At 44.9% G+C, this 17,409-nt stretch overlaps 1 protein-coding gene across 1 annotated transcript in view; it reads left to right on the forward strand.

Moving 5' to 3' along the window:
• Window positions 1–16,853, forward strand: part of C8b (complement C8 beta chain) — a 37,549-nt gene extending 20,696 nt beyond the window's left edge. Inside the window, exons 7-12 of the mRNA NM_001191759.1 lie at window positions 1,561–1,801; window positions 3,828–3,956; window positions 5,260–5,423; window positions 12,241–12,394; window positions 13,270–13,338; window positions 16,077–16,853. Coding sequence (NP_001178688.1) covers window positions 1,561–1,801; window positions 3,828–3,956; window positions 5,260–5,423; window positions 12,241–12,394; window positions 13,270–13,338; window positions 16,077–16,228 — 909 coding nt within the window. The 3' untranslated portion in view covers window positions 16,229–16,853. The remainder of the gene's footprint in view (window positions 1–1,560; window positions 1,802–3,827; window positions 3,957–5,259; window positions 5,424–12,240; window positions 12,395–13,269; window positions 13,339–16,076) is intronic.
• Window positions 16,854–17,409: the final 556 nt, after the last annotated feature.

Below are 17,409 nucleotides of genomic sequence, written 5' to 3' on the forward strand. Positions count from 1 at the left end.
TCAGGGCAGCTGACACCTCTCAGAGCACTGGTAGACAGGATATGAAGGGTATGTCTCCAAAGTAAGAGAGCAGATTACTTCTGAAGGCAACAGTGAGCGAACGCACCCACGTTCATTTGGTTTGGTTTTGCCTGAAGGCATGTTATTATATGATTATCAGAGGTTTAGGACCTTGACTCTGACTAGGGCACTGAAAACAGGTTAGCGAGGAAGGGGAGAATACAGGGGAAGTTTTATAATAATATGTCAACTTGAATAACAATCAGAGCAGGGCTCCCAGAGAATGCCTTTGTGTATTTGGGAGCTGCAGAACATTGGGGTAGGAGCGAGCAGGCTATAGGAAGCTATATATGTCTCAAGGGGATTGAAGCCAGGGAAGTTTCTAAAGGCAAAAAATGAGGGGATTGCAAACAAAGATCACCAACAGCATGGGTGACAGCATTCTGAAGCCAGGCAGTTGCTGGACAAAGGCCCTTGAAGGAGTGTGCTTTTGTGTACGGTTGCTGTGGCTGTCTTCTATGGCAGCTCCTATTGTCAGACAATTGCGAATGAGTGCTCGTTCTTCCTAACTCCCAGGCCTGATGCATTTTTACTTGCTTACTTTTCGTGAGGGCTGACACAGCCAACTCCATTTTGATTCTGACAACTTTCATAAAGCTGCAGGGAGGAGATAGAAGCTGGGAGATTTGGAGAAGGTGTGAACCAAGTACCCAGTAACTACTTAGGCAGTTGTGGTGGGAGGAAAGGAGACCTGAGCCACTGGACAGGACAGGAATGAAGTGACAGCAAGCCGGGATGAACAGTACAGGTTTTTAGTGACAGCGCAATCAAGGCTGCATAGCTCTTCAGCTACAGGACTCGGTTAGAATAGACTGTACCCCCATTTCTTCCATCCCTACTTCCTCCCATACAAGGATCCCCCATCTCACATGTTCTCATACCTAGCTCTCATCTGGCAACGCCAGCATCCAGTCTATACTCCAGAGGACACCAGACTCTTGCCTGAAAAGGACCAGAGCAAAAAATTGAGGCTTTACACAATATTGAGGGAAGGACCTCTGTTGCAACTACCCTACTCTGCCACTGACAAAAACCGTAGACAGTAAGAAAGTGAATGGGAATATGCAAATGTTTGCAAAACAGACAGTAGATGTGTTCTGGAGGCCATGCTTTGCTGACTCCTGCCAACAGTCACCTTCCAAAGTACTTTGGGACTTGAACTGTTTGGGGGTTTGTTTACAAAGGGCCTAGGCAAATAAATGGTTAAGGCTTGTAAGTTAGCAAACTCTGCTCCCACCTGAGTGGCCTCTAGTGGTCACATCTTATAGTGCAGATTTCTGATTCTCTGTAAGCATTTGCTTCTGTAACAAGATCAGTGCTCATCCGAGCTAAAAAAGGATGCTGGAATATTTATGAGAACTGAAATCTTCCCCCAGATATCCTAAAGGAGTCATAAGTGTGATGACTCCAGGCAAAAACAGTGGATGTGAAGTTCATCTTCCCACTCACGGTTGCTAACTGTAAAAGTTTTTTCCCCCCCCACGTTGCTATTTCATCTAGAAAAGCAAGTTTCTGCACGCGCGCTCTGTCCTTGAAGTGGCGCATTACAAGCTGAAGTCCAGACAGCTCATGCTCCATTACGAATTCCTTCAGAGGGTCAAGAGCCTGCCCCTGGAGTACAGCTATGGAGAATACCGAGATCTCCTTCGTGACTTTGGGACCCATTTCATCACCGAAGCCGTGCTTGGGGGCATCTACGAGTACACGCTTATCATGAACAAAGACGCCATGGAGCGAGGAGGTGCACTGCCTGACTAGCTCAGGAGGGATGAGTGATAGGGGAGCCTTACACTAATGCGCGCGGGGGGTGGGGGATCTTGAGCTGTGCTCCCGTTTTCCTCCCACTGACCTGGCTGTGCCTCCACAGAGGCCTTGGCAGAATCATTATCCTCCTTTTGGTTAGACTGTGTCAGTCCTCCCAGCCCAGCTCTCTCTTTGGGTGATCCTCCTCTCCATGACTAACTGTAGCCAATCAGATCCAAGCTAAGGCGCTGAGTCACACACTCGCATCCTGAATCACAGGGTCACCATGCCTGGTTTCCTCTAGAGTTTTTCACATCTCAGAAATGGTTCCACCATCCAGCCAGAGATACAAGCCAAAAGCTGAGACATCAACCTCGATTATTTTTCTTTCTTTTCTATTCACCAAGTTTCTTCAGATACACCTCAATTTTATATTGTTTCTTTTTTTTTTTTTTTTGTATATTTGTGGATGTGTGGATGTGTATTTTGGTTGGTTTTATTTTTTATTTTTTCACATGTATAAGTACATGCATGTGTGGACTCATGTGTACATAACTACACATGTATGTGGGGGGCTGAAGTTGATACCAGGCTTCATCGGCTATGTTCTTCTAACATATTCATCGGAGCAGAATCTCTCAATCACAGTGTGCTGATATAGCTAGTCTCCCTAACCAGCTTGCTGTGGGGGATTACCTGTTTCTATCTTCCTGGGCTGTAATTGCACAGAGGGCACCGGGTCCACCTAACCTTCACATGGATTTCCTGGAATCTGAACTCTGCTCTTTATTTTATAGGACAGTTTGCCTGCTGAGCCATCTCACTTGTCCTTATATTAATTTTTACAGTTAATCATAAGCTCATCCTGGGACCGGCACTCCACTTGCTCTGATGAATGTGAATGGCAGACAAATCTTGATCTGATTTGATCTTGAGGTGATTGATCTGATCCAGTAGGATCAAGGTTATATCCAAACTCTGCCTTTCCGCCATCCCTGGATGATGCCCAAGGTGCTGGCCAACAGATGACAGTTTCCCTAGTGAGGGGCCACGCTGCTGTGGTCCACAGATTATGTCAATCCCAACACTACTCTCCCTCTCTTTCCATCTTGTCTTTAGGCATTGCTAATCTTTTCAACTGCTTTTAACTCCCTATCTTGAGTGTGAATCCTGCTTTCCAATCCAAAATTCTGCCTCAGGACTGGGCACTTGTCTGGTTATCTGAACTGGTCTGGATCACATGGTCCTATTGGTAGATAGGACTTGGGTATAATTCCAATGTACTTCCAAGAGGGCTTATAATGTAAATGCATGTGTTTAGGACTCGAGTCTACCAAGATCAAAGGTACCTTCCTCCAAAAGAGTTGTTCTGAAGGTTCTTTCTGTGGTTTCTAAAACTGACCCTCTACCAGTGGCCTAGAGAATCACACAATTGAGGGAAAAATAAAATTGATGCTACCCTTAGAAGTTTTCCAGAGCACTGCTAAAGAAAGAGAAAAAATTCCCCACATATCATACAGTTAGCAAATTTGCATGATCACAGGGACATTTTTTCTTATAATACCCATTATTTCCATGAGATTTGTGTTTCAAGGGTTTGGAATACTCTTTGGGAAGTTAGGATCTACAGCAATAATGCTAGGAAGTCTAATAGTTAACGACCCTCTTTTCCTCAGCCAGTCTTAAATCAAGATTCAGTTGCTTTTTGGTCATGATAGTCTACCATGGGTTACATAAGAGAATACCGGATAAAGAGTCTGGCTTTTAGAGGACAGCTCTGAACATGTGACCTATTTGAAAAATGCAAATGTCCTCATAGGCTTGGGGAAAGGAGGCGGCAACTGGAACTTGCAAGTGATCTTCACAGGGCCTTTGTAATCCCCACTATACGTCTTGTCTTCAGATTGATGACATGTTCATCTGAACCTCTGACGCCAGGAAGGTTTAAAGTTAAGGTCACTCATAGGAAAAGGGAGCGGATGAATTACCTAGTAGGTCATGAGCATCTTTCCTTCTTTCTTCAGATTACACTCTGGACCATGTTTCAGCCTGTGCCGGAGGAGGTTTCCAGATTGGTGGTAACGTCTATAAAGTCTACCTCAAATTGGGTGTGTCCGAAAAGAAATGCAGTGACATTCTGAATGAAATCAAAGGTGAGACAGCTTCACATGACTTCTGCACTTTTAGCCACTCTCTCCCCAGCGCCACTGGTCCTAGACTTTAAGTGTGGGATGTTTCAAGACATTTCCACGAACATAATAATCTACCCAATAACACCCACCTCCTCCCTACTAGTATAATCAATACATAAAAATGAATGAGGTTGAATTCCTGTTTTTACAATGACCACATAGAGTAAGTAAAAGGCAAAAAAGGGCCAATATGCAGCCTGAAACCTTAGGACAGAGTTTCCTAAGCTGTGAATTACAACCCAAGTACTACAGCAACATAGTGCAAATAGTTTCACTTTGCTCTAGGGGATGAGAGTTGACCTGGCTGGATATAGAATGGTAGGGACCAAGGTAAGATAGCAGAACCTGGGCCTTACCTGAGATAGAGCATGCCAAAGAGATTAGAAAGTGTGACACACCACCAGCCACATAGCAGAGGAAACATGGCAGAAGATATCCTTGAGTTGAGGATTAAAGCCCGTCTTAGCGTAGAGTCAGGGTCTGGGAGCAAAGGCCTATATGGAGTCTAGGGAGATGGGAGTCTAGCATATGTCGAATAGGAATGAGGCCGGATGTCAGTGTTCTGACCCCAGCTCTTCTGCTGCCTCCCAGTTCCTGCCATGTGAAGTATCCCACAGTAGAAACAGCATCCAGTAAATCACGAACACTGGAATTAGCTGCCAGCCTAGAGCAGACGCACTCGAGATTGAGTTGTTTATAGTTGTGATTATTCGTTCATTGTGGTGGAGATGGATATATAAAACATAGGTGTTCTTTTAAGATGGCTTGTAGCTTAATCCCTATCTAGGTCCCTGAACGAGACATTGCCAGAACCCACAAAGCCCCACTAATTACAATGCCTCCCTCCCTGTCTGCCCAGCTGTTTACTGACCTACTACCTGTCACCTGTCATCTATTTGCCAGCTGTGTGTCTATTTCCTCATGTCTTTCTGTGTATCTATCATCTATGTACAAGTCTCTTTGTCTGTGTATCTTTATCATTCTATTTCCTGTACACTAATTCAGTAACAGGCATTTGGATATGCTCATCACCAATCTTCCTTCCTTGTTCTCCTCATTTGTGTTATGCATGATTGGAAGTTTCCAGTTGCCCCAGGCCCTATCACTTCCCTGTGATCAGGAACATGTCTCGTTCTCCTTTGTCTCCCAGACACGCTCACTACAAATTTACAAGTCTCACTGTCTCAATTGTTTATCTGTAGTCAATTCCAAGGCATAAAAATAGATCCCTCTGATTCTATGCTACTCTTCCTGCCCATTCCAGACAGAAATAAGAGACGCACCATGGTAGAAGACTTGGTAGTTCTTGTGCGAGGAGGGACAAGTGAGTACATCACCTCCTTGGCATACAAGGATCTGCCAACAGCAGAGCTGATGAAGGAATGGGGCGATGCTGTGCAGTACAACCCAGCCATCATCAAGCTCAAGGTACATGCAGCCACCATACCCACTCCACCTCTGTGTGGAGCATGGATTCGGAGAGTCTGCAATGAGCTGTGTGGAATGTGTAGCTCATTAAGGCATGGCCCCATGCTTGAGTTACTTGCATTAGAGTAGAGAATAGATGTGGGGTGAATGGGTTAGAATACAGCACTCCACGCCACCTAAAGATCCCAAGTTCCTCATTTGGTCTCCAAGCTACTAAGGGGACCATCTGCCATGCTATAAGAAACCAGGGGGAAACAAAGGCATGCCTAGGTGAAAGAGGCACTTAGAGAAGTGCAAAATGTGATGATAATAACTTACGTTCCTTAGAGCACCTACTGAGTTCACAGCACCTGCTGGGGCCTCGGGCATGCTATCTAGAGTGCTGCTTTCAGTGGTCTGACAGTTTAACCCGCTCCACTTCTTTTGTGACAAGTCAAGGGTCAGGAAGGTCATGCCCATCTGTGACTGTTCAAGAATCTGTTAGGTCTAGACAAGAGAGTGACCTTCTTCCTCCTCCCTATGGGCTTGGTGAAGAGAAAAATAATGATTCTAATCACCTGACTCCCACACAAGAATCTTGCAGCTGTAAAAAAAACTAAACAGATGCTTGTTAAAACAGGACTGTCATACACATCAGCCATGGTAGATCCTTGCCTGTGGGGACGTCTGCACTGTACCCGTAGCATGCCTTACATCACTCCCTTCTTGCTGCTGTCTGGACTGTCACTGATGGACCGATGTCCACCCCCTGAGAGTTCTCTTTGCAGTCAAGGAGGGGGAAATGGGAGACTGGACCTTGATGAGAGACTCTGCAATCCCGGCGACCCTGACGATTTTCCAACAGGACCTGTATTTGTGCATCAGATCCATAGCTTCAGAGAACAAGAAGGCTGCCATTCAATTCTTGCCTCTGTATTTAGTCACTGGTGACACACAGAGCATAGGTAGGGACAATCACAATAGGTATACAGCCAGCCACGGGTTGCAGGCAGCTCCAGAGAAATGCAAGCTTGATTGATACCATGGTGACACCAGATGGCATCACAGTCAGGTGTGAGAGAGAGCAGGGACTTCAGAGGAAAATAGGTATCTGAATTTTAGCTCTGTACTGTGGTATCCCATCTGCTATCTGTTAAAACTCAAACCGAGAAAGGATGGCTTGGTTACCCAGTGGGGAAAAATGTGACTGTCTGGGCTAGGGATTGCCACACGAGGTCAAACTAGTGATGTCAAGTGGGGCGTGATAGAGGAGAGGATTTTGAGGAGCACAGCAGGAGAGTTGCAGAAGACCTCTGTGCACCTCTGCACATCTGTCACCTGCACTGAAAACACATGTTCATCCATGTCCCGCTTCACGGCCTCTCTGTGCTCTCAGAAACTGCCGGCTGCTCCACATTACCTCAGAATAAGGCCTCTCTACAGATGCAGCTTTCCAGGAGGCTGGAGTGATGGCTGATTTTCAGGAGAGGAAAGCCCAGTGGGTAAACAATTTCTGTGCCACTGCTGAGTATAATGACGTGTCCTTTGAGAAGAGCTGAGATGAGATTTCCGCAGATGCAAGGTGTGCAAGCAAGATCCAGCTCGTGCTATTTCCAGGTAAGCGCAGACAGGATGAGGTGGCACCTTGTTAGAAGAAAAGTTAGAGATGACAATGGATAAATAAAGAGATTTGTTTTAACACAAAAGATGGGAATTGTGTTCAAGCTGCAGAAAATGAGCACATGCCTATAAAACAGAAAAATGGAAGTAAATCTGGGAATGCATTTGCTTTGTGACAACAATAAAATTCAAGAAAACGAGGAATTTATGAAATAAAAATAGAAGCTGAGCTGTTTAGACACTAATCAGATGAAAGGAAAGTCGCTGGATGTGGGGAGCCGAGAGCTCGGTGGCAGAATTAAAACGCACATTGGAAACTATAAAGAACAGAATTGACACTGCAGAAAATCGACTCAGTGAGGTAGACGGTACTATAAAAATGCTCTTATAATATGGAAACAAAAGACAAAGAGATTAAAACACCGACGGGAAAGAAACGTGATAGATAGGGTGCAGAAGTAGAAATCTAAGACATGAAGATTCCTTCCGAGCCAAGGATGAGATTAAGTGTGCCGTACATTCATCAGGTAAGTCATTCAGAACCCGCCCTGCTCTCACAGCGCAGGATGAATGCGGTGTTGAAACCTAAGCAGAAACAAAAAAAAAAAAAGCTGAAAACAAAACAAAACAATATTGCAACACACCCTGCTGACATGTTTTCCTTTTAGGAACAAATGTATCCCCCAGGAGTTAAAATCAAACACTGAAGTCATTCCGGCCTGCAGTGTACCAACGACCTTAGGTCTTTAAAGGAAAAAGCTCACGGCCTGGAGAAATGTTCCTCAGTGGGTGAACTCCTGAGGCATTTTGAGACAAAACAAAAAGGGTTGTCAGATTTAGCAGATGAAAACACAGAGCTTCCAGCTTTGAAATTCAGATAAGGAAAGGGTAATTCTCTTGGTTTAAAGCAACTCCTGTGTATTGCACACGTACTGACTCTTTAATTGCTCCTTACCTGACATTTGGATGTAACTGGGTGTCCTGTATTTAAATGGTATTCCTAGTCACTGGTCTGTCATCTACATATGTTTCTGCATGGGTCAAGGTAGCTAGATGGTACACTTGGACTGAAGCTGATAAAGAAGACACTGTATGGCCTAGGGTAGAAAGAGAAAATATGGATGGTGCTCACAGAAGGTCAGAATAGCCAAGAAACTGCAGAGAAATAACCAAACCTTAGCATCTTAGTGCAATGTGAGTCAGTTTTCCAATTACACATGTCCAAGGAGTATTGGGAAGAACGCTGTACCCAACATGGTTATTCTGACATTCAGAGAATTGCTGATAATGGCTCTGAAGATGGCTGAAAGAATTAAGTTACTTCATTCACTCCACACTCCTGCTCACCTGTCAGTAGTTGGAGCAAGATACATGGAAAGTCTGAGGCCCTGCAGCCCTACTACGTACAAATCTACCTTTGAACACTGTAGCCCTACCATATGAAGACCTGCCTCTGGAGACCTGTGGTCCTACCATCTGCAAACTTTCCTCTAAAGAGATGTATCCCTACCCCGTGCAAGCCTGCTTTTGAGAAGCTAGAGTTTTACCACATGTTGCTCTGCAGAGCTGCAGCCCTACTATGTGTGACCCAGCTTTGGAGTGTCTGCTGTCCTAGCACATGTAAGCCTGCCTTTGAGAGGCTGTGTCCAAAAGGAGGATTTAAGTCTTTGGATCTTCTCAAAGCAAAAGAAGCTATAAAATGTGATGCGTTAGCACTGTTCTAGTAAAACCCTATTCGCTATGGATTTAGAAGATGGTTCAGTAGTAAATTTCTCATGAAGACCAGAGTTCAAATCCCTTGGATCCTTATTTTTAAAAAACCACGTGTGGTGGGCTGCATTTGTAATCCCAGTGCTGAGGAGGCAGTGACAGGAAGACAACTGGAGCTCACTGGCCTAATCAGTGAGTTCCAGGCCACTGAGAGACTGCCTCAAAACAATACAAAGAACATGGATGCTAAACATCACCCAAGATTGAGTTTTGACCTCTATGTGTACCAACATGAACACACACACACACACACACACACACACACACACACACACATACACACACACACACACACACACACACCAGAAAAACAAATATTAGTCAGTCAACATAGCAGAGAGGCAGATAGTTCACTAGTGATGATGATAGTGATGATGATAATGGTGATGATAATGATGATATACCACAAATAAACTCCTTATCATGTGGAAAATGACACAATTCATAAGACAGATACAATCTCTAAGGAAATGGACACCTGTCAGTTGACTAATAAGTTTCCAAACTTTTAACCTCTCTACTAATAAAAACAGCATCATAATGGTGTTATTTTCACCTATCAAATTGACAGTGATTTAAAATCTGTAATACTCAAAGCATTGTGAGTGCTGAGAGAGACCTGTTGTGAGGTAAGACGGCAGTGAGATTTGACTCTAGTCTAGGGAGTTATTTTAAATTCAGTATCTACATACTGTTAAACATGTTGAGATCTATTGATCTGGTTTTAAGTTTTGTAAATAAATATGTATAAAGACAAATTGGGTTGGACACTTGTAGTGGCAAAAGCCAAAAGGGTAAAGGAATCAACCGGAGGCTAAAAGGGTGAGCAGCTGCATAAATAACCAGTCTATCCTTGTGTGCTGAAGCTGTGGAAAGTCGTTTTATCTTCACAGGCTGAGCCAAACAGGGAGAGCCTCACATTATGATAGGTGAAACAGTGAGATATAAAATTACATTTATACACCGATATGACTGTCCATAAGTCTAAAAATATATACAAATTAATGGGCAACAAAACACACTATTAACAATCAAAGGCCACCCTGGGTGGAGGTGACACCGTTGCCAGATTACTTAGTTTTTCTACACCCCAGCCTTTTCAGCTGTAGCAGAAGATGGAGAAACACCCCGTTCTCAAACTGCTGCGAAGAGTTGGGAAGGGGTGTGTATGCAGCGTGTACTTTATCTCCGAGAGGTGACTATCTCTGCTGACAATCATCTGACACAGTTAGGATCAACGGGGTGCTTGGCAGAGATTTGCCTGGAGCGTAATAGATATTCTCCAGCGTCCCCTAAAAAATGCTGTGATAAGAAAAAAATTTTTCCCAAGGGCAAGTGTGTTAAAGAAGATCCAGTGACCATTATAGTCAAGATTGAGTATCTAAGAGAGGTAGAAGGAATGAAGGGAAAGAAGAGAAACGGGGGAAGGAGAAGCGAGAGGGGAGAACAGACCATGAGCAAATACTGGGCACAGCCATGTTAACATAAATGCAAGGGGCTGCCCTGAAGCCATGGGGTTTCTGCTTCACCTAAGAAAACCATCATAGCCTGCAATCTCTGGAGAACTCGGGCTGAGGCTAGTGATGGGAACTCCTGAGACGCGCGAATCAGTAATCATTCTAAACTAGGAGGGGAAACAGGTTTTGGACTCCAAGCCTGATTGTATGAGGATTATCATCTTGGAGTTCTTGTTTTGTTTGTTTTTGTTTGTTTGTGCTTTAATGAGTCATGTGACCACCTGGAGCTTTTCCTCACCTGACAATTGCACTAATCATCGCCATGTTGTGAGAACAGAAGTTCATCAGCTTTCGAGGTGCAGTGTATGTAGGGAGTTTATTCAGACTTGGCTGCCAGCTAGCGCTGTGTCTTGGTAGGAAAACACCATGATGGTTAAAGTAGACCTTTCAAGGAGCTCAGAGCAAAAGCCAAAAGCTGACTGTTGAGAACCTTGTCAGTGGTGTAAACCAAGCTCCCCTCTCTTTACCCTCCCCCACGTGGGACCAGCAGGCCGGTCTCTCTGAAAACAGCCTCTGGATCAATTCATTGACCACAGACCGGTGAGACAATGGGACCTCCAAGGGGCCTTGCTTTGCCCACTGGAGCGAAGGTCAGCATCAGATGCATTAAGAAATGGAAGCAATTTTCTTCCCACTGGAGGCTTCTATTAGGCATGATTGCCTGCATTTAGACAGACCCTAAACTCTCCAGGGCTGAATTAGGACAGGATCACAAACAAAATCTGGAGAGGAACCAGGCCCTGGAGCTGCATCCCAAGGAGGAACAGAACACAGCAAAACAGCAGGCGGACCCTGGTTCCTCTCACGCACAGAGGGCATAGCCACTGATGCGCATGTGCAGAGTGACCAGCACCTCTGGTTTCTGCTTATACTTTTCTAACCCCTGTGGGTTGGTCCGTCTCCCATGCCTACCGCCTCTGACCCTCTTCAGTCAGCCATCCTCTCTTTACCCTTCATTCTGAGGCTGTGCCCAAAGACAGTGAGCAGCTCCAAGCCTCCCTCCCTGCCAGCTTACTATGAAAGCAGAGAAGAAAAAGGGAGACTTTGTGTGAAAAAGTTTAAGGATTATAAAGGACCATTTGGAATTTTCAAATGAATAGCGCAGTGGTCTCTGAGGGAAGGGACTGTAGCCTTGGGGTAAGGCTCAGGGAGTGAGCTTTTGGATAACAGGTGTGACTCCCATAAAAGTGGAAGGCGTGATGCAGGGACAACAATCCTAAAGGAAGCCAAAGAGCTGCCGAATGATCACCTGCCAGGCACATCAAGGCAGGTGAGCCTCTTCCTTCCTCAGCTCTCCGTCCTCCCTCCCCTCCCCACACCTACACCTCTCTGCTGGTTTGGTTGTTACTTTGAATCCACATGGTGCAGAAACCATGCGCCTTGACCTATTGTGGGGCTGGGTTTGGATAAACCTATCATGAATTGAATATGTCAAGGCAGAAATAAATGCATTCAACCCATCTAACCTGTGGAACGCGACATTGGCTGCAGTACAGTACTCTTGACAGACTAGCCTGGGAAGTACACAATACACTTCAACTAAAGAGGAATCACTTTATTGCCTTCCTAAGGTCGAGAGATCTCAAGTCTAACCTCAAGTCAGAGACTATCTGTAAGCCTCTAGTTTGCACTAGTGTCTGCCTCTGGCTTTGGAAGTCCCAAGGTATGGATTCTCACATTACGGTTATTTTAGATCCGTGTCTAGCGCTTAGTTGGTATTCCTCATTAATTGATTTGAGTTTGAACAGATAAATTTCTATCTCCCAAGGTAGGGGAGGCAGAGAGGATGGCATCTAGGTGCATGCTGTAGCTTTTGTCCTGTTGTGGGGGTTCCCTCCTGCATTCTCCATGCACTGCCCTCTCTGACCGTCCTTCCCCTGTAGCTTTGCTTTGGCCTCTAGGTGATGTGCGTTTTATCTCTCATGTCCCAGGCTGAGCCCCTGTATGAACTTGTGACAGCCACAGACTTTGCGTACTCCAGCACAGTGAAACAGAACATGAAGAAGGCCCTAGAAGAATTCCAGATGGAGGTCAGCTCCTGCCGCTGTGCTCCGTGCAGGAACAATGGAGTCCCCATCCTGAAAGGTACCACCTTTTAGAGCCCTGGGGTTTCTTTGTGGAAGGCATTGTCTTCAAGGATACTGACTCTGGGACAACTCTTTGTCCACTTTTACTTCCCAAGAAGTCAGAAAGTTGGAAGCACGGGATTCTGCTCTGGTTGTCCAGCCTCAGGGGGCTTCATGGGTTATAGTAGCATATATAGTAGCATATAGTTATCTAATGCTTGGAGCTGCGACCATGATGGCCACTTCACAGGAAGTGGGGTCAGCTCAGCAGCTCAGAGTTTGGGTCTAGGATTACTATAGAGTTTCTTGCAAAGCAAGAAATTTAGAACTTAGCAGCTGGTGTCTACTATTATCCCATGCCTGGCATGGGATAATGCAGTCAGATTAGGACATTCACAGAGTCTGTCCTGAAGAGACATTCTTCATGGTCAGATGAGATACTGCAAGGGGGCAGATTACCGATCAGTATAAAGAAGCATTTCCAAAGGTCGAGAACTTGCCAAAGGTAGGTGGGGCAAGACTCACAGAGTGGGGACCTCCCTAGAGGAACTTAAGCAGAGACTAGACTATTACTTGTGGTGAGAAAGGGCTGGCCTCAGGGTCTGCTAATGCAGCATCTGATCCCGAACAAATATAGGTGTGAGTCAAAAATCAACTCTGGGGCAATTTTCTCAGTGTCACCATATACCCCCATCATGGCGACGAACACCCCTTCATAACAGCCCTTCCTGCCCAGGAAAGGAGCAGGCTTTGGCACTGCATCTGCACATTACGTAACGTCCACTTGCTGTTTCATCCCCATGTCTACCTGATGGAAATAGAGGTGCATGGGGGTTGAGCTCTTGGGTCCTGGTTTTATGGGGTGTGATCACTCTCTCTGTCTGTTTTCCTAAGAATCCCGCTGTGAGTGCATCTGTCCTGCTGGCTTCCAAGGTGTAGCCTGTGAGGTCACCAATCGGAAAGGTAATGAGTCTTCCAGAGTTGGTTGGGTAAATTCACTCTGGGAAAATGTCTGAGAAGAACAGGAGCAAGGTGAGATGTGGACTGGGAGGCTGACACTGTGGTGCTCAGGATCCTGCCGAATCCTAGTGCTATTTTTTACTTTTGAGAATGCACTGTGGTGCAGGGCTGCTAATGTGTGACATTCCCAAGCCCATCTTAGATTGTGGTGGAAAGCTTATGTCCTTTCTGTATTATCCAACTCAATTCCAGGGTGAGTGTGTGTGTGTGTGTGTGTGTGTGTGTGTGTGTATTTGTATGTGTGTGTGTATGTGTGTGTGTGTATTTGTATGTGTGTGTGTGTATGTGTGTGTGTATTTGTATGTGTGTGTGTATGTGTGTGTGTATTTGTATGTGTGTGTGTGTATGTGTGTGTGTGCGTGCGCACGCACATGCACATGAATTCTATGTAGAAATTCCTATAACTCTCCCTACCCCCTCAATGGAGTTAGTCAGTTCTTATTGAAGATGCTCATAAGATTTTGAAAATATGTACACATAATGCCTTTCACATTGTTTTTCCTCTCCTTCATTCTGTAAGTAATGCCATATCCCATTGACTTTGGCACCTTCATGACTGAGGTGCGGTTGTCTCTCAGTGATAAATGATAGATAGATAGATAGATAGATAGATAGATAGATAGATAGATAGATAGATTATAGATAGATAGATAGATAGATAGATAGATAGATAGATACATACATACATACATACATAGATACATAGATATGTAGATGATAGATGATAGACATCTAACAAATGAAAAGGCTAGTAAAACTTCCCTTCCCACTCTCGAATTCTTCACCCACTTTGTTGTGTAAGAATTGTCAAACTCACATTCCTCTCTAATTTTTATTCCTTAAATGTACTTAACAGATCTGATAAAGCATCTCACCTCATCTGATAGGCATTCTCACCTCACCGGTCACTGGGCTGCTTGGCTTGGTTCTTGAACTCAGCTTGAATTCAGATCTCATCACTGTCATTTAATAACTCTGACTTGAGCAAGACCCTTGACCTCTCTCCTCTGTGAGATGGACATGATCCTGTTACTACCTGACACACCTGAGTTTATAATGAGGCATTTAAATCATTTAAAATAATGGCTGATACGCTGGAAAAACCAAATAAGTACTAATTGCTTTGGGTTTATTATTTATATTTTGTATATAGAAAATAATTTATTCTTTACAACAACCCCATGAAGACAATACTGGCGATATCCCCATTATATAGATGAAGAAGTGAAAGGTCAGCGGGCCACCATTCACAGTGAAAGCAGGAAGCCAGGTTCAGCTTAGCAGACATGGCTGACTGCACAGCCTTTAAGCATGTCCTTCTAGGTCATAGTTGGCTTTGTTATCTCCTCTTTCACCTCACCCAGGTCTTGGAGAGTGAACTGCCCAGAGTGTAGGATTACAAGACCACAGGGTTTCCACAGTGTTTCTTTTTGGAGGAGACCTTGGAATCTGTCCATCTTTCATTTTACACATATTTATCACGGGGAAACAAACAGTTATTCAGTAACCTCATCTATGACCAAAGCCAATTTTTTTTATTTATTTATTAACTTGAGTATTTCTTATTTACATTTCAAGTGTTATTCCCTTTCCCAGTTTCCGGGCCAACATCCCCCTAACCCTTCCCCCTCCCCTTCTTTATGGGTGTTCCCCTCCCCATCCTCCCCCCATTGCCACCCTCCCCCCAACAATCACGTTCACTGGGGGTTCAGTCTTAGCAGGACCAAGGGCTTCCCCTTCCACTGGTGCTCTTACTAGGCTATTCAATGCCAAAGCCAATTCTTAGTAGACAACAAGCATCAAGAAATAGTCAGTGATATTCACCTCATTTAAAATATACCACTCTCACATTACATAACGTAGCTCTCATGCATGAGAAACTATCCAGTATCTTAATGTGTCTAATCTGAAAACCATCCATTCACCCATCCCCCTCCTACACACTCATCTACCCATCCATCCATCTGTCCATGCCTCTGTCCACCTACCTACCAATTCACCATCCACCAATCCATCTATCCACCAACATGTTTACCCATCCATCCATCCACCCACCCACTCACCCACCTAGTCATATATCCATTTATTCATTTATCCACCCACCCATCCACCCTCTCACCATTCATACATGCATCTATGCACCCACTCACCTACCCATCCATCCACCCACCCATTCATCCTGCTGCCAACCATTGCTTATTTGCAGGAGACCTTCTGTACGCCAGCCTAGGTGTTACAATTCAATGTAAGCAAATCAGGTACGGTCCCTGTCATCACAAATACTGTGATGTAACAAGACTAATGCTGTGTGAATTATCCCATAAGCACAATTAAATTTTTTATGCAACAACTGCTACAAATTCTCTGAAAGTTTAAAAATACAGGGAAGAGGTAAGGATCCGAGGCTTCTATGAAGAAATTCAAGATTACCGAGCTCTAAAGGGTTAATAGGATTGATGATATCAATTGGAAAGGCAGGAATAATTGTAGAATGTGAAAATATTCTGCAATAGAAGAGAATGAAGAAAAGAATGGCCAGAGGAAAAGACCGTTCTTTAAAAGGGAGATATCAGAAATCCAGATTCCAAAAGCCTGTTGGCTTATTCACCCAATCCTACCCCACCTCCTAGGAGAAGAGAGTGTAAAGACCAATTGACATTCACCGTCCATCTTTCTTACAGATATCCCCATAGATGGGAAGTGGAGTTGCTGGTCTGACTGGTCTCCATGCTCTGGAGGACGCAAAACAAGACAAAGGCAGTGCAACAACCCGGCACCTCAGAGAGGAGGCAGCCCCTGCTCAGGTCCTGCTTCAGAAACACTCGACTGTTAAAGGGAGGGAACACAGCCGGCAGGTGATCAGCAGGGCTCTAACCCTCTCACACTTAGCCAGGCTTTAGCACACCAGCTCCCACCCAGGGCTACCACAACAAAAAGCAATGCCACTCTGCCCTTTAAAGGCTTTAGTTTCTTCAGTGCATGTTAATTCCAGTAAACAGTGGGTGGAGCAAAACCCTAAGTCCTTGCATGGTGAAACTCCCTTTGCTCACTGCACTTTTGTTACCGTCCCATGGTCCGGGAGCCAGAAACTTTCTTGGTCACCATGGGTCACCATGTAGTGACAAAGGCACATAGTAGGTGTTGAATTATGAAGCAGTAAATTGATAAGAAGCTGTTCATCCCTTGGTAAGCACAGAGTGTTCTTCAGTAATAAAGACAGCCAATCTCGATAAAAATGATCTTCTGTGTGCCACCAATCCATCCCCCATGACAACCTTGCAAGACAAATATCTGGGAAACAGGCTTGGGGGATATAATGACTTGTCCCAGGTCATACAATTAGGAAATGCCAGAATTGTGCAGCCAACAAGGCTCTGGATTCGATGAGGCTCGTCTTTTTCTGAATGAGCGTGCAGTTAGCAAAGAATTGTTCATGGAATAAAACGCAACAGAAAGCCTCGTGTGTTTGTGTGAGGGGGTGGGTGGGCAGGTCTGTGCGCATGTGTGCACAGGCGTGTGCTCTTGTGCATTTCACGTTACTGATCAGCCTCTTCCAGCTGCCTAGTCAGGGGAGTGCCTTTGGGTCCCTTAGCTTCTCTGATGCTAAGTCGAGGCAGCAAAGCGTATGGGAACAGAAGTCAAGGAACCAACCTGGATGGTGATGAGTAGCAGAACATGACTGGGAGCCAAGGAAACCTGATCACCCCAGGAGAAAAGATCTACAATGGAAAGAGAAGACCCTTGGCCGGAAAACAGGTCAAGGGGCTCTTGGCAGTGTGGCAGTGTGCACTGCCGTCCCACTCTGTCCCCTCTGAGGGATTGTCTCATTCCGCTCAGCTCACTGGGCTTTTGTGCAAACACTATTTGCAGGGATGAGAACTTGAAGAGGTCAACTGGTTGACTACTGTTGTCCAGCTACCAATATCTTCATTATTATTATTTGAAATGCTAAGTGGTCAAGCTCCATATTTCATATCCATCCCTTCTTTCCATTGTTCTGTTTGCCCATGGGCA

Source organism: Rattus norvegicus, chromosome 5 (assembly GCF_036323735.1).
Source record: "Rattus norvegicus strain BN/NHsdMcwi chromosome 5, GRCr8, whole genome shotgun sequence".
Classification (NCBI taxonomy): Eukaryota; Metazoa; Chordata; class Mammalia; order Rodentia; family Muridae; genus Rattus; species Rattus norvegicus.